The following is a 22,210-nucleotide window of genomic DNA, read 5'->3' on the forward strand; positions in this document are numbered from 1 at the left end:
CAGATTGGACGATGCTGGTGGACGGAGGGGGGAGGGGGGCGAGCTCGTTTGTGCTGGTGGAGTGTGTATTTCGACAATGTGAGGTCCACGGAGAAGATGGCGCAGAGAGTCTTGACTGTTCCTTTTAGTGATTAATGGCTGCGAGGACGCCAAATGCAACTAAGAGGAGGGAGGTGACGCATGGATCACAGATCGATCCCTGCTTACAGTGAAGGATCATGCATTTCATCATTTGGGCCATAAAGTGGCACATGGACGGAGACGCGCGCGCGGGATGTGCGCATGCAGCCTCCATGTGGGTGACTGACAGATCTGCTGCACTGCAGTGGCTCCTCCGCGGCTTCCGCCGCTCTGCTCCTGTCGTGCAAAACTCCCCACACGACGATCACGTCTGTGCGTGTATCTACCGATGTGGCTTTGTGGTGAGATTTGTGTCAGCAGCGGGACCGCTGAGATGCTGATGCTGCTCCTTTGTTGTCCCCTCGCATCCATTTGATAAAACTGTGCCTCTGTCGATGGATTTGTACTTAAAAAAATATAATTGAAATGTTAATAAATGCTAATGACAGCTCATTGGTACTAATAGAGGCAAAAAAATATTCAGATGCATTTGGGTGAAGCTGTACGTCAGTCAATCCAAATCGTTACGCATTTCTACATAAAATAGTTTCAGTCATTGTCTTTAAAGTAGCTTCAAAACAGTTTTTCTTTCAAGCCCAGAAAGTGGGTGGAGAGTCGCTTTTGCTCGCGCCTCTGCACCGCCGCATCAACCAGAACTAGTTTAAACTGGATCATCTGAGGCAACCTGCTATTGATAAGCTTACATCCACCCCCCAATTTTTCCCCCTTCCTCTCCTCCCAGCAGGAGTGCTGCGGTGAAGGAGGAGGGTCGAAACATCCTGCTGAATGTCCTCACTCCGCACCCTGAAAAAGAACCTCTCTTTCAAAAGGATTTTCTAAGCATCAGCAGCATAGACCGGTGAAGTGATACTGTGGGCATGCGCAGTACGTATTATTCATATTTTTGGACTAGGAAATTATGCTTTAATGTGATGCAGTAATTGTTGCAACATAAGAAAACAGTAAAGACGCTCATCTTTCTTTTTAAAAAGAGTTTGGATTTTCATGAAATATCTGCAAAAACAGAAATCCATCTTTTGGGGGTCATATGGTTGCTGGAGCCTATCACAGCTGTTGGGCAAAGGTGGGGTACACCCTTACAGTTTGCCAGTCTGTTTTTGAAAAGGTTGCGCAATTGTGCACATGCTCACACCTGAGAGACAGTTTAGAATTATGTATTAACCTATGAAGCATGTTTTTGAACTGGAGAAAACCCACACATGGAGGAGGAGAACATACAAGCAAATCAGCGCAGAAAGAACCTGGTGTTTGAGCCAGGGGCCTCTCACTGTGACGTGAGAGTGCTAACCACCTTTGTAGCCCAAAATAATGGGGCTTTTAATGTGTTCTTGTGGCATATTCCTGATGATGGAGGACATATAGAAAGAAAAGAGAAATTCTTTATTAAAATCGCTGAGAAAAAATGATGTTGAAAAAAAGCTTGTAGGTGAGACATTGGTCGTACAGTTGGCAAGCTGTAAAGCTCTCTGCTCTGCTCTAGTCTGATGCATCCACTTGTAGACAAGTAGATCCATGGATGTCTTTTTTTTCCTAGTCTGAGCTGGTATCTGGCTTAAAACTGGGATGGCTGGATAGCTCCAATGTTTCTCACCCTTTTTGTTCCACTGCTAAAATTAGGTTGTCGTTGTGAGGCGCTGTAAGCTAGCGGAAGAGAGTGTAAACAACGGGATGATGGGAAATGCCTTATTCAACACCAGTGGACCCGCCCACAACTCAGAGGAGAATTTCTGATGAACTTCTGCCGCTCTGCAGAAATTATATCCTAGAAAACAACCAATTTGGCTAAAAACCACTGGGAACGCTTTTACAATAGATCAAAGGATGATTGGAGTGGAACTTTAAAGAATTAAAACTAATACAAATCCAATTTAATACCCTGTGCAGTGGATTAAAAGAAAAATAAATTCAAAAGCACTGCAAAAACAGCCCCCCCTAAAAATAAGTCAAAAATTCTTAAAATGAAAAAAAATCTTCATGTTAGCAAACAATCTGCCTATGGGGTAAGAAAAATGTTCTTTCCATAAATTATTATTTTAAGAAAAAAGACATGTTTTCTCAAATTAATAATATTTTACTATTGAAAAACTTTCCTAATAGGATTATTTTTCTTGCCAGGCATTTTTACTTTAAACAAGGGTCTTTTTTTACGTACTTAAAACTCATTTTTGCACCATTACTATTGTGGATCTTTCAAAATAGACAAGTTACCCATCCCTATGTTTAGCCCTAACCCCCAAAACGTCAAAAGTGGCATATGGTTATCCAGGAATCAGTTGTTTACTTTTAAAATTGATTTTTTTTCTTCTCATTAATACACCAGGAGTCTATAAATGATGACATTTGTCTCAATCTCACTGACGTCAGTGGCTTCCATCTGATTCTACCAGATTCACTACTGACATACAATTTCTTCTTTGTCTTTGCTAAAACATCACGATTCAACAAGATTTTTTCTCTTTTAAAGATTCACTTCATGAGCAGAGTTAAAACAATCCTGGATCTTCATCAAACATTACATAAAAATGCTGTTTCAAACTGAAGCTACTAACTTTTTTGTTTTTGCATAGTTGAGTTGGTGAGTTTGTGTTAAAACATTGAGTAAGTCAAAGTTAAAACAATAATTAACAAAAAAAACGTGTGATTTGAACCATTTGACAGTGAGGTTGAAGTGAACTAACTTTTGATATAAATAGAGATCAAACTGTCTGAAGCGAATCAAGTTAAAAATGTTTAATGGGTTGGAATTAATTTTGCTGAAGCACAGCAGAATAGTTATCAAATGATGGCTCTCCACCGTGATAATGCTCTGAGCAGACTGCACTCAGAAAGACAGATTAGTGCAGCAGCTTCATGCTGTTTGCTGGATTCATGGAGGAAAAGACTTCTTTGAACAAAAATTCTAACACCAGTGGACTACCAACACTGTGAACTTTTTTAAAATAGTGAAAAAAAGTATTTAGTCAGCCACCAATTGTGCAAGTTCTCCCAGAATAGAGGGCTGTAATTTTCATCATAGGTATACTTCAACTATGAGAGACAAAATGAGAAAATATATGCAGAAAATCATATTATCTGATTTTTAAAGTATTTATTTGTAAATTATGGTGGAAAATAAGTAATTGGTCACCTACAAACAAGCATGATTTCTGGCTCTCACAGACCTGTAACTTCTTCTGTAAGAGGATCCTCTATCCTCCACTTGTTACCTGTATTAATGGCTCCTGTTTGAACTTGTTATCTATATAAAAGACACCTGTACACAACCTCAAACAGTCTCACTCCAAACTCCACTATGGCCAAAAGGCAAAGAGTTGTCTAAGGACACCAGAAACCACCAGGCTGGGAAGACTGAATCTGCAATAAGTAAGCAGCTTGATGTGGAGAAATCAACTGTAGGAGCAAATATTAGGAAATGGAAAACATAGAAGATCACTGATAATCTCCCTCCATCTGGGGCGCCCCACAAGATCTCATCCCATGGGGTCAAAATGATCACAAGAACAGTGAGCAAAAATCCCAGAACCACACGGAGGGCTTAGTGAATGACCTGCAGAGAGCTGAGACCAAAGTAACAAAGGCTACTAACAGTAACACAGTACTACACCACCAGTGACTTAAATCCTGCAGTGCCAGACGTTTCCCCCTGCTAGAGCCAGTACATGTGCAGGCCCATCTAAAGTTTGATGGAGAGCATTTGGATGATCCAGAGGAGGATTGGGAGAATGTCCTATGGTCAGACGAAACCAAAATAGAACTATGATAAGAACTCTACTTGTTGACCAAGTACTTATTTTCCACCATAATTTACAAATAAATTATTTAAAAATCAGACAAGGGGATTTTTTAGATTTTCTTTTTCTAATTTTTGTCTCTCATTCAATTATTTGATGTAACGGTAGTTGTCCTTGTATGTGGAAACCAATGTGTTCTAGTGTACTTTGTACTTTGGATTTTGGTCTGGTTACAACCTAAAAAGTTTATTAAAACATGGTGGCCACTCCACTGACCCTCCATGAGAATCTCCCAATATGAAATTCATTTAAAATAAACCTTAATTTAAAATCTCAATAGAGTTTTGTTGCACAGTCATTTTTTTGTCTTGCGTTCACATTGCTCCCATTAGTTCCTTATTTTCCATTCGAATGAACTACAAAAATTATTTTATTTAAAGTTCCTTTACCTACAGTCCCACTGCGATCATCTTTTGATCTATTTAAAAAGTATTCCCAGTGGTCTTTTAATTATAATTGGGCTAATTATGATTATAATTAGACTTAATAGTCACAAAATGCAGCCTAACACACAATGTTCATATGAATTTAGCCAAATTTCATGCCCACAAAAGGCGGCTGTGGTGCAGCGGTAGGGCGGTCGACCCATGATCGTAATATTGCAGGTTCGATTCCCGCCTTGCACGGCCATGAGTCAAAGTGTCCTTGGGCAAGACACTGAACCCCACCTTGCCTCTGGTGGTAGGCGGGCGCCTGTGTTTGGCATCGGAGCCGCCACCAGTGTGTGAATGTGTGAGTGAATGTGTGTGTGACTGTAAAGCGTTTTGTCCTTGTAGGAAGAAAGGCGCTATATAAGTATACGCCATTTAAAAAAAAAAAAAAACTGTTGGACATAGTTTCTGGAGTGCAGCAGTATTTTATTAGAAAAATCCCCTCTGAGTTAGCCCAGAATCATTTCCCATCATTCCTTTGTTTATTCTCTTTTGCTGGCTCTCACAACCCCAACATTACTGGTTTAACAACAATGGCGAGTAATATTGCAGCTATTCATCTGTACGGTTTTGAGTCAGATGTCAGCTCAGACGAGGAAAAGAAAGTTATACACTGATCTATTTGTCTGCAAGTGAATGCTTTAGATGCAGCAGAGCAGGGAGCTTGTGGCCTACTCAGTGCATTTTCTTCATTACAAAAACAAGCTTTTTCCAACACCATTTTTACATCTAGTCTCCACCATTTGAATAAAGAAGTTCTCCGAAATGCAATTTTAATATTAATTTTCATTTATATGAGTCTTCTGTCATGAGGAAAACACAATTTTCATTGGAGTGGGTCTTTAAGAGACATATTAGACATATTAGTTATAGATAGATAACAGCACATCCTCAAACCAACACCTGTTCAACTCTAACACCTGTTTGACTATATCTTATCAAATGTGTTATAACTGTTCTAAAAAAAAGTAATAACTTTCTCTAAGCTGCATGAATCCAGTTAGTGGGCTGCTAATGATGCTAAAATAGGTTGCAACAACAGAAATCAGTGACAGGAAAAGCAACAAAGCAAAGAAATGCAAAAGGATGTCAGAGGTGACAAGGAGGACAGGAACATAGACAGTTTTAAGAAAACTATAATTACAAATAAGCTAGATAAAATATCTTATTTGAAGAATCAAATACAATATTGGGTTATTCCTTCTGTCTGAGTGTATAAATGTGGATAAGTCAGAAAGAGAACCCCCACATGTTTCTGTTTGTTTTGTAACTTTTTTCTAAGTGGCACTTTAGTGTGCCACATAGAGCAAACGACTCTTCTCACTTTCATTTTTTTAGACTTTCTACTAGCCTCACAAGTACTCTAATGGACCGTGTGATCTACTTTTACCATTTTACTGAAATAGGCTAAACAGGGCAAGCAAAGTAAGCAGAAAGCCAAAACTTCTGCTAATACCTAGTAACCTAAAATCCTTATCAAGAATAGCATTTTCATACTGGACATATGCAGCGTCTGTGAGTGGAAGTCACATCCAGACAATGTTAGAGCATCTGTTTGTTTGCTTGGGTGGAACCTACATGTCTCCCTCTGCTGGTCAGATCATCACACCAGAAACTTGTGTTTGTTTATGAAGGATTTCAAGTTCCAGCATGATGTTCTTCTTCCAAAGTTTTTTTAACCTGTTGTAGTGTTTAACTTTTTCTTTGTTTTTGAAGTTTTAGATGGACAACATCCTTTCCCCAAAAAGGGAGACAATGGTTTGTTTTATCAGGAAAAGATATTTTGTTTACACTTTTTTTTTTAATAAAATTGTGAAAAATCTTTATGGGTAAACAAATGTAGGCAGTAACAGGCCAAATTTACACTCATTTAGTAAGAATTTTGTAGAGATGTTTTGCCTGCACAACACTTTCACTGGAATATTTTTGTTATAAAACAAGGAGGTCTCTCAGCTACAATGGACTGATTTCTTCTAATGACCATTTTTTCAATGATCTACTTCTTTCTCTTTCGGCTTTTCCCATCAGGGGTTGTCACAACGAAACAACCACTCTTCCGAGTATGAGTTGCATGGTTAACTTGGCAATGTTTTACGCCGGATGCCCTTCCTGACACAACCCTCTCAATTTATCTGGGCTTGGAACTGGCACAGAAGCAGAGAAGGGAATAGGGCGCAGCCTTGATTCGAACCCTGGTTTCACGGACGGAAGGCGCCGCAAACCAGCACGAGCTAAACTGGCTCCCCTATTTTTTCAATTATCTAATTTTTCAAAGAGTAAAAGTCATATTGTTGCCAAAAACAATGTAAACAGGGGAATGTTCTTTTTTTATCAGGTTAGTCAAAAGATAGAAATATCAAAGCGTTCACACAAATTTAGATTTCTTTTTTCTTGCCTGATAAACAAATAAACAGTGTTATGATAATCTTGATTTTTGTGGTATAAACAGGATTTTAAAAGATGTGATTTATATTGCTTCATTTTAAATAATATTTTCATTTAGTGTCTTAAAGCTGTCTTATTTGCAAATGAGAGCTTTATAAATGATAATAAATGAGTTTTAGACCATGAATCAGACATGTGTCTTAAACAAAGAGTTTGAAATGTGCAGAAGTATTTCAAAACAGTTTAAGAGCAAGAATTTACCTCAGATTCATCATTGTTTACCTTATTCATACTTCAGTTTTGAGACACATAAACATAAAAGAAACAATAGAAATAGTTGGTTACTGTATGAGATTATGAAATAAGAACGTAATAAAAAAGAGAAGTAAGAGGAGCTGTGGTTTCAAATGTAATGTCATACACAATAAAGAAACCCTTTTGCAGAAAAATGTGAACATAAGTGAAAAAATCAAAGTAAGCTGTGGATAAAAACAATCACAGGTCAAACTCAAATGTAAAGATAATTGACATAAAATCATTTTTCACATCATACAATGTTGTAAAGATTGACTTTAGGTTAAGATTATTTTTAGTGTTTTTTATTGTGGCCTTCCTTATCATGCTGTTTATTCTGTTAGAATTGTAATAATTGTATTGTGTAGTTATTAGAAAGAATTGATCATCATTGCATATGTGTAAGTTATGTATGGATATTAGAATAAAAAGAGGATTTTTCTGCTTGTGGATGAGGTTTGGTTCGGATCCAAACTGTAAATAAGGATTTCCGTTTGTAAAAACTCATCTTTTCCACACTGGCGGTCAGAAGTAAAAAATGTTGGCAATTCTCAAGATTTATACAGATAATTTTTATTGAGGTGATTTATATCTTTTTGTGCAACAGAAAAAGAAAACAGGCTGAGTCAGTTTTCGGCTTTGTTTTTAGTCTCTATTAGCAACAAGCATTATAAATATGCATGAATAAATATGCATAGATATGTATGAATATGTAAAAATAATAGCATTATTATGGGATTGAAAGTTGTGTTTTAATCAGGCATTGTATTTTTAGTCTGTAAATAGATAAAAATAAACACAGAAATCTATATTTTAAAGTTTGTTTGTGTTTCAGATTCATTCACGTTATCAGGATAAACGCTGTGAGTAAAAGTTGAACATTTCTAAGCAACAGCTCCATGGATGCATCCAGAGACGATGAAAAGCCTCTGTCAGGAGAACAAGCCTGGGAGTGAGTGGGAGAAAAGGCTGAGAAACAAAAGAGGAGGCTGCTGACAACAAGGAGTGAGAGTGATTCAGTGCAAAACTCTGTCGCCTCATGCTTCAGCTTTCATCCCTTCCTCCATCCAGACAACCTGCAGGCTGGAGCTGCCTCAGCAGGACAGCTGTGGTGCAGAGTGAAGGAATTTAGTGCTGGCGGTGCACATTGATGCTTCAAGGCTGACAGTGCTGCCAGGTCACTGCAGGTACTCTTCCTCTCGCTCCTCACTTTTCTCTTTTTGGTATCTATTTACAGGTTTTTTTTCCCCCCACCCTTCATGTGCATTCTCAGCTATAAAGCAGGTTAGGAGTGCTGCAATGCTGCGACAGTTGCTGCCAGCCTCTCATTCGTCAGAGCGCCTCCTGCTGCAGAGCACCAAGATCTGCAGGATTCTGTTTCCTTTGCAGTAATCCCTGCTGTACATAAATAAAAATGTGAGTGTGAGTGGGAGACGATGAGGTCAGCAAAAACAGCAGGACCCTCCCTCCCACACACAAACACAATGACACCCGCTCATGCAGTGAAAACCACTACAAGGTAATTAGAGCATTAGAATGAGGCTCGAGGGGGATTGAAAAAAACGGTCAAAACAAAGCTTTGCTATTAAAAGCATCCATCCTCAGCTGTCTGCCAAATTCCTATTTAGCAAAGAAATAAGCACACAATATCCTGGACTAATGGTGATTCCTGATGTCATCATGGATTTTACACACGGTTCTTGTTTGGTTTTGTTTCCCCATTGACCGTATTTAAGAATAGACCGAATGAGGAGAAAATAACTTACTTCTGGCTCCAACCAAATGAAGTTAATTCAATCGTCCACATTTTTGCGAAACGATCATGTTAGAACCAGATGACATCAGAAGGCAGTAATTGGTCAGAGTGAGCTTGTTGCAAGTCCACACCCGACTGCTGAAAGCAGACTCTGGAGAATCTGTCAATCATACGACTCAAACGTTATACTTGAGACCGCAAACTTTTATTGAAGCATCTGATCAGTCAGTCTATAACTCGAATAACTTGGACTACAGAAAAAAATCACAAAAACAAATTAGAATTAGCAAGAAAATTAAAAAAAAAAGTATCAGAGCACGAACTAAGACAAATAGAATGACTGAGTAACAGCTGTCAATTTCTTTATAGAAGTCTATGGGATTTTGGCTTCTTGGAGCCAGTGGGTACTTCCTGTTTGGAAGGTGAGAGGGGTGGGGTCACTCTGACCAAGTTTCATATAAAGTCAGTGGGTTCACGACAGCAAATCCCTCATGTGATTTACCTTTAGTTTTAAAGGGGATGGCCCATTCTAACCCAAAGGGTCCTTCTCGTTTTCTATATTTACTGGGACTGGCACATGGAAACACTGAACAGCACCCCAGTGGGGTTGCACTAACTCACAGCACCAAGTCAAAAGTGGTCTAAGTCAAATCAGTTCCTTGGGTTTATATATGTGTATTTTATGTCACCACTATGTTTGGACTTTTCAACAAACATGTCATTGAATTTTTTGTTATTTCAGAAAATGCAAATCATGCTTACAGATGCAAACTGAAGAAATTGGTTCATTAGCACACGCAGTTCACATAGAAAACGAGTGCAGTCCTCCTGTCAATAACACTGCTTTTATGGTCACAAAAAGAAACCTGATTACAGACAGAAACCTGAAAATAAAAATATAGCAGTGCTGCACAGCATTCATATAATAAAAAATTGTTCCTGAAAACTATTTTTCCGTTTGCAGCTCAATCTCCAAAACAATGTGTGGGCATGTTTTGCAGCAGCTCCTTAAAATTCCAGCAGGTTCTCTGCACCATCAGTGCAGACTTTGTTATGAGGAGCTCAGTCACAGAATTAGCGGATTGGACCATTAGTGAGGTAATGACAGGGCAGAAAATCCCTAGCTTGTTCGTTTAGCCAATCTTTTATAACCGTTCTGCGAAACTGAGCAAAACAACCTGGATTATGTCCTAATTGTGGTGCTTTTAGTGGAGAAAGTTCAAGCTCATGCAATCTCAAACTGCAGCTCCTTTCTTTGAAGCACTTTTGGTGAAGGTTATTAGGAACAGAGGGGGGGGGGGGGGGGGGGGAGCAGAACTGAAGCAGACACGAGAAACTTATTTATCAGTGGGTCAGATCATTGGCTACAGTAATGACTTCTGATGTCCAGAATTAGACACACCAGATGACACATTTTGTCCATTCACAGCAAACAATCAAAGGTGGAGACCGTGGAAATATGGAAATGTTGGTGTTTAACCCTTGTGCTATCTTAGATGACCCCACCCTTACATTGACATGTTCTCCCTACCATGACAAAGGTGGATAAAGGTGGAAAGATTTCATGGAATCCATGGACACCAGTAAAGATCACAAATCATTGAAAAAAAAGGTTCAGCACACTGTCTAGTGGGTCTAGATGACCCAACTCCCAACGTTAAAGTGCCTAGGATAGCACAAGGGTCAGTGATGTCACTGGATTTGCAGTTCTTAGGGTCGTGTTTGTCAGAAACTTCCCTTTTGAAAAGCTTGTTGCTTTGCTGTTATTTTTTATTGAGTTTCATTTCAAGCTTTAGACATTTCATGTGGAGATAAGCTGGCTAGCACTAAAAGAGTGGACGCTGCAGTGTTTCATTCAGTGCTATGACAGGAAATTTACAGTACAAATTGGAAAAATTACTTTTACACACATTTATTAGTTAAAATGATTACACTTACTATACTTACCCCTGAAAATCTCATTGGCTTTGCAAAAATTAGGTGACGTTTTAACAAATGGGTTATCATAAATATTCAAGTCATGTTGAATTTTTTTTATTTTTGTCAATTAAAATTGTTAGAATGTAGAATATTGTGAAAACTCTTGCTAATCAATACATTTTGAATCGTTTATTTTGTAATTACGAAAAATTAAAAAATATGTTGCTCTCAGCAACACATCTATTTGTGTAGATATAAAATGAAACACCTAATAAAACACTTTATTTTGGTGCATCTCCACTCTTCCAGCGTTTTGTGACTCCTACAGCACTTCAGAAGGGCCTGGTAACACTTCACCTTTCTTAAAAAAAATTCCTTTCCTACCTACACAACTCAAACATGTTTTATTATACCTGTGGAGTGCCTGCTTTGGCCAAGTGAAATAGGGATTGATCCCCTGCATGTGGCCATTTCCACAGATACATGCAGGCTTATGCTTTTACAAGGTGCATCTTAAAGAGACAGGAGCTTCATAAAATAACTGCCATTTTTTTTGTCATATACTTTGCAGCTAACAATTTTTTTTCTTTTTTTAATAAAAACGGCACCTTTTCAAAAGATGAAAAATTATAGTATTAGTCCCTGAAAGTGGAACATTTGATTTTTTAAATTTTATTTATTATTTTTGTGAATATTTTCATGTAGATCTGAGGGGTTTAGTAAAACTTAGGGTGTCTTGCAGGTTAATTCAGTATTTGATGTTTTATAGACTCAAACAATAACTGTAAAATAAAAACAAATTACAAACAAATATTTGCAACATGTGAAGAAAAACTAAAGGAATTATGGATTTGAAGTCTACTTTTTAATCAAAAAGAATACAACTGCAAACCATCCTTCATTGCTTTTATTAATAGGTGCAAGATGAAGACTGTTTATGGGGATTTAGTGACATATTAATAACAAATTATTTCATGAACAGGCAACAGTTAGACAAGAGACATTCCTACTGTGCTGACCGGTACCGTCCATGTTATCTCACTTCACACATAAACACATCTGATGAGCAGAATGTCTGCACACTTTACCCTGGGATTTGTACCACAATACATAAAGAATCTTTACATACAATCTATAGAAACAAGTGAACTCAAAGTGCAAAAACTTCATGCTACAGTGCTTAATAATTCAAGAAGTGATCCTCACTCTGCCTAAAACAAAGAAAAACAATCTTCACATCCATAACTAAGACAGTTACTTTATCATCTCACCAACTGTTCCTGCAGTTCTTCTCATCTGCATGAGGACAATTACAGCTCTATACACAACAAATTCAAACCGCTGTTTTCGTCTGGCGATGCTACAATTCAATGTTTGTAAACAACAATTCTATACAACACAATCTGTTTGCACACGTCCTATTGTATCTACATTATATAGTCAAAGTACCAGAACGAAAACTAAATGATTTCCACAGAAATGCAAGTCACAAACATTCTCCTACATAAGGCCAGGAATAAATAAATGAATTACAGATGTACTCAGAGGGAATCAGGTGAGACTGATAGAAATAAAGTGCCTCTTGTGTGGACGGGTTCGTGTGAGAACTGCTATACATGAGTAGAAGTTTGGAACGGGGCTTGATTTTTTTTTTTTTTGGTGGAGGCGTCCTCAGATGGGGTGCGGCTCAGCGCAGAGAGCTGACGGGCATACAGTCGCACAGGGCCCGCCTCTCAGCCCGCAGGACCAACGTCTCTGTCTGCAACACACAAAAGTAACAAAGACCCACTCCGATTATTTTTTAATCTTTTATAAGAGCAGTGGTCTTTAAATTGTGCTTATGCCATTTTTAGCCAAACTGTATTGCTTTCTAGAACATAGTTTCTGCAGAGCTGCGAAATTTGCCTCTGGCTTGTGGGCGGGACTTTTGGCACTGAGCAACCCCACCCCTCTTCCCATACCTGTTCATTATCCACTCTTCCACTAGCTTACAGTCCCTCACACCCCCAAGCTAACATTAGCGGTGCAACAAAAATGGTGAGCAATATTGGAGCTATCCAGCCGTACAGTTTGGAGCCAGATGCCAGACGGGGAAATCAAATATGTACATGAATCTAGTCGACCACAAGTGGACGAATCAGGATAAAGTGGAGCAGGGAGCCTGTGGCCCACCCAGCGTATTTTCTATTAATAAGCTCTTAAGCAGCATTTTCTCATCTGCTCCTGAATTGAATACAGAAATACTCAGAAAGTCTATTTCAGGCTTCATTTTCTTCATATATGTCCTCCATCATGAAACAAATGCCACAAGAACATGTTAAAAACACCAAAAACATGATTTTATATCTGAGTGGGTTGAACTGATAAAATCCAAGTGAGTCCCTTTAAGGCAGCTAAAACTATTGATCCCGTTAGATAGTGAAATAATCAAGTGTGCAGATCAACCAGAGTACAGGTCAACAAGTTATTTTGAACCTTAATATTAATTTCATATTATTGTAAAACTTTTTTCTTCACATTGTTCACCTTTGGGCACATCCCATCACACATTACGTCCTGTCGCCACAGCGAACCAACTTTTACTGCTTCGCACAGGTGGTTATGCAGGATGCCGTTCCTGACACCCCCCTGTATTCTATCTTGGTGGGGACCGGCACAGGGAGACCCAGACTCGGGCCCCCTTGTGTCTACAAGTAGTGTGAAGGGCCTTGCCTAAGGACCCTCACTGGATTTAAGCTCAATGCACAAACCAAGGTTTCTTTTGCACCGGTCCTACACCCAGCCAACTGAGCCACTTTATTTCTGATAAAAACATGATTATCAAATTAGCCACTAAGAGGCTAACAAAATACCTACGAAATTTCTGAAATCATTTTATCTTAGGTGCATAAAGAAACCTAAAGAAAAAAACACATCATGTGATTATTGACTGTTCATCAGTAAAGGCCTGTTCACACCGGGACGAATTTCGCCGGCGATTTTCGCCAACGTTTAACGCCTCGTGACTAAACAAAGGGCACCAATGTGAGTGTGCACACCGACGCGAAAAAACGCCACGCGCCAAAGCGTCAAAAAAAAAAAAACGCCTCGGGTTCGTTTTTTTTTTTCGACGGGTCGCGTCGAAATCTATTCGACCAATGAGAATGCCGCTTTTGCACACGTGTCTGGAGCTTCTGAAGTTACAGTAAAACACAACTTGGGGGCGCTCAAACACAAAACTGCCTTGCTGAGCACACATACCAGCGAAGAAGATAGACGTCAAGTAGCGTCTACACTGCCGCGAAGAAATAATGACGGACATTCTTAAATATCCCAGAACGAAGCACCAGTTGGAGCTACTGGTGCTTGAAATATTCATGTTTTCTTTTTATTATTCTGACTAGCGCGTAAATACTTGCTCTCTTCTTCTGAGGGAAAAGCGACTTTAAGAAGCCTAAAGTTGCGCAGCGCCACCTTGTGTACAGGAGTATTTCTGTTTACATTAAGCGCCATCTAATGTCAGGGAATGAAATTGCATGTTCGCTCGGCTCATCGTCAGCGAAAATCGCCTGGGTGTGAACACAAAAAACGTGGCGAAAAATGCTGGCGAATAACGCCTGGCGAATATTAGTCCCGGTGTGTACGGGCCTTAAGACTATGGATTTAGTACTCAAAGCTCTAGAAATCTGGGGAGTCACAGACCCTGGCATCCAGGTTGAAAGCTGTCTTCTTTAGATCCTGAAGCGCTCTCTGCATGAACTCAAAGGCATGACAGTCCACACACGGGCGACCTGAAAGCACAACAGCTAAGAAATAACACACAGCAGGGAGGTCGGACCCCCCATCCCCCCAAAAACACTGATCTTTTTAGGCTTTAGGCACACACACACACACACACACACACACACACACACACACACACACACCCCCACACACACACACCCACACACACACACGTATATATATGTATGTATGTATGTATGTATGTATGTATGTACACACACACAATAGAGGCCTGTGTGGTCCCATTGGGGGATGAAACCCATATATAAGCAAACATAATGTTTTCATTGACAGATTACCGATTCCATCTCAAGTAATAAAAAGAAAGAACCCCCATAGGCTAATGTTACCTACTTTCGGCTGGGATAACGGTCCCCGTCTCCTGATCTGCATCGGCGGTACCGAGGCAAAAGAGCTGCACGGCCAGAAGAACCAAGGCTGCTTGCGCATAGCCACGGGAAGCCATTGATGACGCCGTCGGGTCCCTGAATCAAGATAGGCAAGAAACATTTTTTTAAATAAAAAATCTACAAGGCCGTCCGGAAACTAATTAGCAAAATATGTAATGGTTAGGTTGTTAATTCCCCCCCCCCCCCCCCCCACCCCATCTTAACAGGCACGTTTTTACAAGTCACCTAAAGATTATTATTACCTCAGTGTTATTTACCTGCAGTCAACCAGCTACTGGTGTTTGGAAATCACAGTGAGGACAAACGAGCGCTGGTTGAGGAACATTCACCAAGTGCGCATGCGTCTGGCCAGGCTAAAATTTGCTATGCTTTGGTAATGAAACCGGAATTTCCCTCAAGCTTTTCAGAATAAACGACACATATTTAGTTTTTTTTTTTTTTTATTTGTCCACACCAAGAAACGTATAACCAGTAAAGAAGCAAATAGACTTGTTTTGTGTTAATAAAAAGGGAAACATGAGACTTTTTTAATGTAAACATTTTATACAGTGTATGGGTACATTGGAAATGACAGAAAAGAAGGCGGAGATGCCAATTTTATAGAAAAATATTTAATGTGGTGATCATTAGTTATCAACATAGCTGTTACACGTAACCACCCACTTGTGGGCGGGGTCCTACGAGCTGTTTTCTTAGGTAGCCTGCTAAAATGCCCGAACTCAAAACACTTCTTTTTCCAAGATGGCGTCGATGAAGGACAGCGACACTGGCCTGTGGCTTCACAACAAACTAGGATCAACAGACGAGCTGTGGACACCTCCGAGTATTGCTTCCCTGCTCACAGTGTCAGTAATCGACAATATACGGCTATGCTTTTCCAGTCTGTCGCCGCCGGTAAAGCTAAAACTGCTCCTGGGGATGCTGCATCTTCCCCGGCGGACCGTTGACGAGGTGGGTTGCTGCTGCTAGAGGTTAGCTTGAAAAGTCTCTGCTATTATTCACACAGGTAGGGTTGTAGTTTAGTTCACAACTAGTTGCAGAAAAAAATCTCGCAGGTACTCAGAGAGCATCTCAGAGACATGTCAAAAGAAAAACACATAACATAAAGAAATTTGGATGTAGTAGCTAATTATGGCTAACTCAGTAACTACTAAAAAGAAACCGCAGGTTCGTTCAGTACATTGATCTTCGGTGAGTTTTTACCTTCGCTTCAAGTCAGCAGTGGTCTAAAATTGAATTGGGGTCGGGAGAAGCTGCTCCATAGCTAAAGTTTTGAACGCCACACTAACTTCGGCTCCCCAGCGGCAGTGGGTAGCATTTGCCTGGTGGCGGGCGTTCAGACATTGTGGTGGGACGGACGCTGCTGGAGCGTTAGCTGGGTCGGAGGGCGGAACCAACACTGAGTCCGACATATCACCTGCTCTGCTATGCTGCTCTGCTGCTCATGCTGCTGCCGCCCGTCAGGACCTCTCAGTCTCACCGGAGCCAAACTCTGACTTAGCTTCAGTGATGGGGAATCCAGTAAAGGCAATTGGTGCTTTTATGTAATAATTTTCGTATCCAAGTCATCGCTTTACTTACGACCTAGAATAAAAACCTAATTAGTTGTCGTTTTTTTGTTTTATTTTATTTATTTTTAGAAGACATACATTTTTGTACCTTCCTAAAAAAGTACGTACGGTGCAGAAAAATATTTTGTTCTCGATTGTATATTTTTATCTTAGCGGAAGGGATACAAACTCAAATTCTTTGCAGAATTATCATTTTTTTTGAAAATTCCAACATGTATTTCATTTTATCTGCTCGTCAACCTTGTAAAGTTTTAATTGTTCAAGAACAATAAACTAAGCTAAACAAGAAGAGGGCGGGGTTACTCTGCACCAGCAGACCCGCCCACAATTTAGAAGTGAATTTCTCCTGGCACTCTTCAGACAATTACAGTTTTTTAAATATGTACTAAAAGCGGTATAATCGTAATCAAAAGACCACTTGGAATCCTTTTAAATTAAGTCAAAAGATGATTGGACTTGGACTGAAATTACTGAAGTAAACACCGGAAAACATGACTGACTTTATGTCAAATATCTTTTGAAAAATATTATTTTTATCCCTACTAAGTCGTCTTGATTGAATATGGAGGGTGTGGTCTTTTGATGTGTTGTCTGATGGGGGGGAAAAAATCTTTATAATTATATCTTTTGAGAAATTTGATAATCAAATGTCATTCTTCTGTGTTTTGCCCAGATGAAGGAGGCCTTGTCTGAGATCATCCAGCTGGCTACGGTGGATTCAGAGCCATGGGTGTTGATGGTTGCAGATATTCTAAAATCCTTCCCAGAGACGGGATCTCTCAATCTGGATTTAGAGGAGCAGAATCCAAATGTGCAGGATATTTTAGGAGAGCTCAGGGAGAAAGGTTGGTAAAATCTGCCATCCTGACTTTTATTGGGATGCTGGAGTCTTTAACCTTGTTTACATGTTTGCAAACATTTGAAATTCAAATACTACCAAGAAAGATTCCTCTGCGCTCTTATTATATTTTATATTTTATTTCTCTTTGTGTTTAAAAGCATACATTTGTTATATTTGATACATATGATACTGAGATATGTTGATCAAATTTATAACAGAACAGTTTGTTAGTTTGTTAGTTTAATCTTATAGTTTGTTTTGTTATTGCCCAAATTTAATGGGATTTCTGGTGTTTTATATATTATTTAAACAAAAAATATTTTTACATTATTATTAGTGTCAAGTTACATAGAAATAAACTTTGTCAGTTATTTATTTGTGTCAGGTGTTATTAGGTTAAAATGTTGTTATAAAAATTAGAAACATATCCATGGTTGAAATGTAAAGACTCACTCTGATGAAAATTGTGTTTTTGCTGTTTTGAACTTGTTCTTGTGGCATTTATCTAGTGATGGAGGAAATATAAAGAAAATTCAACTTAAAATTCCATTTCTGAGTATTTCTTTAATGAAATTGTTTTGAATCAGGAGAAAACGAAAAAATGCTGGTGGGAAAAGATTGTATTTGTGATGTAAACAATACATTGGACGGGTCACAAGCTCCCTGCTTCACTCAGCAGCAGGAGAAGGGGATCCTGGCTAGGAACAACATAATCATAAATACAAGGCCACTATGAACTCTTTTAAAACGGATCAAAGATGATCAGAGTGGGTCCTGAAAGGTAAAAAGTAGGATCAAATTAGTTTGGAGCAAAGTATTTCAAAGAAATTCAATGTTTTTTTTTTTTTTTTTTTTTAAAAATCTTTTCCTATCATTAAGTTTTGAGTTTGCTGCCAAACATGAGGTGGAAGGTTTGAAACCCAGTTCACCATCTTCATGCATCAGCGAGTTTGAGGTCTAAGGGAATTCCCAGACTCAAACAGATGTTGCTGGTGTGTCCTGTGGCTCATTTGTTTGTCTTCGCAGTGAGCGAGTGCGAGGCGTCGGCCATGCTTCCCCTAGAATGCCAGTACTTGAACAAGAGTGCCTTGACCACTCTGGTGGGACCCCTGACGCCTCCCGTTAAGCATTTCCAGCTCAAGAGGAAGCCCAAGAGTGCAACTCTCAGAGCAGAGCTGCTGCAGAAATGTAGGCCATTTTATCAGCTAACTTCAATCCATTGTCCGTTTTCCATTTTTGCTTGTGTTAGCTTGACAGACATTGTCAAAACCTAAATGTCAAACGTCTGTAACTGCTGTTTCAGCTACAGAGACAGCCCAGCAGCTGAAGAAGACAGCCGGAGTGCCTTTTCACGCCAAAGGGAGGGGATTGGTTAAAAAGATTGACACGACGAGTGAGCTCCACCTCTCATGTTGATCTTTAGTGTGCACTTTGAACAACTTTGGACTCAAAAATTCTTCTTTTTTCCCCCTCCTCCTGACTTCCCTCGCTTTTCACAGCCCCCCTCAAAGGGATCCCTAAAGCCCCATTTCGCAGCCCAACTGCCCCGAGTATGTTTAGCCCACCCAGTAACCGCACCCCTATTGCTCCTGCACGGACACCCCTACGCAAAGAGAGGGGCGTCAAGGTTTGTCACGTCAAAGCGTGCGTATCATCACGGATGTGATTTGCATTCTAGCTGCTTAGAAAAGTTTCTTTTTCTTTTTAGCTTTTAGATATTTCTGAGCTGGATATGGTTGGAGCTGGACGAGAGGCGAAGAGGAGAAGGAAGACTCTGGGTATTTTGTTGCATATCTTGAAATGAAACAAATGTGTCTTTCTGGTGAAGCTGACGTGTTGAATTCCTCTAACATAGAAACAGAAGCTGCAGAGAAACCAGCCAAAGAAGAGGCTGTGGTGGAGAACACCACTCCAGACTATGCTGCAGGTCTTGTTTCTGCACAGGTATGCCACATCAGTTTAGTTTTTCTGTCTGTATGCTTTATTTATCATTAAAACAACAACAAAATGCTATAAAGACAATATTTTTTTTTTTTTTTTTTTTTTTTTTTTTTTTTAAGAAACTGGTGTCCCTGAACGAGAACCCTCTACCATCAACCAGCTATCTGCCTGCGACACCCAGCATGGTTCCCTCCTCCTCCTACATTCCCAGCTCAGAGGCACAGCCAGGTTAGCCAAGAGAGCAAGAAAAACATGTTGACATAAAGTTTAATTCCGTTATTCTTTGTAACTTGCACCTTCCCCACAGCAAATGCTGGTGGGTCCAATCGAGACCCGCTGCAGGCTGCCCGCCAGCCTGAAGAGTCAGCAGCTGTGGTTGTGGGTGCGACCGCTAATTTGCAGAGTCAGTACAAGCAGAGGACACCCATGTACAACGCAGGCACCACCGTGAACCCTGCAACCCCAGCATCCCCCAGCACACCGGCCTCCACCCCAGCAAGCAACGGAGCCCCTGCCATCGCCAGCCAGCCGGAGACCCCCACACAGCCTCCCAGCACGCCACAGACCCCAACCCCGACAGCAGCCCCCACGCCAGCACAATCCCAGCCCAAGAAGAACCTTTCGCTTACGGTAGGCTGGCAAACAGTTTGACAGTAACGAGGACTTTGTTCTTGTTTGATATGCCTTTTTTTATGTCATAATCATATGCTTCGATTAAGCAAAAATTACTACTGTGGTAATATAACCCACAATGTGATGTCCACGCCAGGTTGTATAAGGTTAAAATACTTGATGTACCAATCCAACACTACGTCAGGACTCCAGTATCAGTGCTGTTGATGTCCCGTTTGTGATCCACAGAGGGACCAGATGTATGCGGCCCAGGAAATGTTCAAGACAGCAAACAAGGTCACCAGACCAGAGAAAGCGCTCATCCTCGGCTTCATGGCCGGATCCAGAGGCGAGTGACCAAAAAGAAAACTGCTCTATTTTATATCTAATGCTACGTTCACAAAACGCATGTGATGTGCTGAATACTGCTAATGCGTTCAAGAACCAGGGCTCCGCGTGGGTGGTGCATGAACCCACAGTCGGAAGAGTCTTGGTGTGAAACGTTGAAGCGGTGCAAAGTGCTCCAGGCTTTTTGGCTGAATCCAAATTCTCCCTCTATCCCTACAGTTTCCCCCCACCCCTCCAATTGTCGGGGCCTTTAGCAGGGTGGGGCTGTCCGAAACATTTTTTTTAAGGGCTAACCCTCGTGGTGGAGGGATGCCGAGTCCTCCGCCATGAGGGCGTTGCGCTGTGCTGCAGAGGGGAAACGCTTTTCTTCTCAGGGTGTTCTTTGAAGCACAGAAGTTTACATTAAAATGTAAAGAGACGTTTTGATTTACCATGACCTTTTTAAAGTTAGAAAACTAATGTTTTTATGGATTTCCGAGCACAAGCACTTCCGTGTTAACATTGCTGCCCAGCGACTATTGATGATGTCAACGAGTGGGACTAAATAAAAATACAAAGACAGTATTTTTCCAAAACTCTCTGTTTTGAGAGCTTAATTTAGGGGTCGGGTAAATCTGGGTTCTTTAGGAGCCTTTTTTTTTCCATTTGCTATGATCGTTAATCTTTCAAACATTTTTTGTGGCAATGCTTGATGTCCATTTTTTTTCTGAAACTGTGCAAAATGTAATTTTAATATTTTCTTTACTGTAAAAATCATAAAAATTGAAATCAAACATTTTTTATGGTTTATAATGAAGATCTAACAAGTAGACAAAATAAAAAATGATAAACCAAAAAACGAAGTTAAAAAGATGTAAAAAAGAAAAAAAGTCTTAAAAACCAGCTGAAGATCCACTAAACTAAATACAAAATTCCAAGGATTTAGTCCAACGTTCATCACACTTACATGGTCTAAGTTTTGATTTGTTTGTTTAAAACCAAAAAAGTTTAAGCTAAAAACTTTTTTGAAACTTTGATGTTAAATTTTGAATGAAAACCTCAGTAGTGGGGGTGGGGTCGTTGGAATTCCTACTTCAGACTGATGTCTGCATCTTTTTTTTTTTTTTTTTTTTAACTGCGACTGTTTTTGCCCTTTTGTGTTTTGGAACAAAACTTTCTAAGTAAAAAGCAAAAAGTTTGGATTTTAACCCCCGCCTGTGTGCATCCTGCAGAGAACCCGTGCCCGGAGCAGGGAGACATCATCCAGATCAAGTTGAGCGAGCACACGGAGGTTTTGCCCAAAGCCGACGGCACCGGCAGCACCACCATGCTGGTGGACACCGTCTTCGAAATGAACTATTCTACAGGACAGTGGACACGACTCAAAAAATACAAACCCATCACCAATACCTCATGAGACCTCAAATATGTTCAAGAAAACAAATCCCACATTTCCTGGACAACAAAACCTGTTTACACAGCATTCACACACGTTTGGGTCAGTTCAAGAGATGGGAGGGTGTCTGTCAAGGAGAGAACGTTCCTCCATTTGACAAAAAGCAGGACACTGAAGTTTTTAGTTTTTATTCACTTATACATTTCTGTTTTTAAGTTTTCTGAATGTTCCCCCAGTCAGAAGAGGTGGTGGAGTTCCTCGTAAACAGCCAGCACCGTTCACACGTGTGCCAAGGTACGGACACGCTCAGTGCTGCTTCAGGCCAGAGGAAAGGCTGCACAAAAAAAGACTTTTGCAGCCATCTCTGTTATCCTCTCTGCCAAAATAGAAGATCTACTGTCATTAGATGTCACTGCAAAAACTGTGGACGCATTACAGTAAACATGAATCATTTTTCATTATTCAAAAGAAGGGACGAAATAAAGTGATGGAATATTCCAGGGGGGGAAGTAGTTATTTTTTTTTAACCATCATTTAATAAAATTACTTTTTTTCTTTTTTTAAAGTAGGGTATAAAGTTGTATTTAACTCAGGTTTTTCGTACTTCCTTTGGGAGTTTCTTTACAGTTTCC

General features: G+C 39.9%; 2 protein-coding genes and 1 long non-coding RNA gene across 5 annotated transcripts; 2 read left to right on the forward strand and 1 right to left on the reverse strand.

The window, feature by feature from the left end:
- The first annotated feature begins 107 nt into the window (after positions 1-107).
- LOC105356432 lies at positions 108-10,098 on the forward strand. Its single transcript, XR_910586.3, has 3 exons — positions 108-1,005; positions 7,878-8,229; positions 8,316-10,098. It is a non-coding gene; the product is annotated as an uncharacterized LOC105356432 (long non-coding RNA).
- Positions 10,099-11,607: 1,509 nt separating this feature from the next.
- On the reverse strand, positions 11,608-16,251 carry c18h4orf48 (chromosome 18 C4orf48 homolog). 3 transcript variants are annotated; one of them, XM_004079844.4, is made up of 4 exons: positions 16,094-16,251; positions 14,835-14,965; positions 14,400-14,488; positions 11,608-12,477 (listed from the first exon to the last, which is right to left on the reverse strand). In XM_004079844.4, the coding sequence occupies exons 2-4, from the start codon at positions 14,944-14,946 to the stop codon at positions 12,406-12,408; spliced, it is 273 nt and encodes a 90-aa protein (XP_004079892.1). In that variant the 5' UTR covers positions 14,947-14,965; positions 16,094-16,251; the 3' UTR covers positions 11,608-12,405. The 3 variants fall into 3 exon arrangements, with proteins under 3 accessions (XP_004079892.1, XP_023821605.1, XP_023821606.1); XM_023965837.1 differs by lacking the exon at positions 16,094-16,251 and adding an exon at positions 15,148-15,252 and having other exon boundaries at positions 11,610-12,477; XM_023965838.1 differs by lacking the exon at positions 16,094-16,251 and adding an exon at positions 15,133-15,248 and having other exon boundaries at positions 11,610-12,477.
- nelfa (negative elongation factor complex member A) lies at positions 15,381-22,083 on the forward strand. Its single transcript, XM_023965836.1, has 11 exons — positions 15,381-15,841; positions 17,135-17,306; positions 18,329-18,490; positions 18,606-18,695; positions 18,802-18,929; positions 19,011-19,080; positions 19,158-19,246; positions 19,363-19,471; positions 19,551-19,873; positions 20,105-20,204; positions 21,415-22,083. Exons 1-11 carry the CDS (start codon positions 15,632-15,634, stop codon positions 21,597-21,599), a joined length of 1,638 nt encoding a protein of 545 aa, XP_023821604.1. The 5' UTR covers positions 15,381-15,631; the 3' UTR covers positions 21,600-22,083.
- The last annotated feature ends 127 nt before the right edge of the window (positions 22,084-22,210 follow it).

This window comes from Oryzias latipes, chromosome 18 (genome assembly GCF_002234675.1).
Source record: "Oryzias latipes chromosome 18, ASM223467v1".
In the NCBI taxonomy this organism is placed as follows: Eukaryota; Metazoa; Chordata; class Actinopteri; order Beloniformes; family Adrianichthyidae; genus Oryzias; species Oryzias latipes.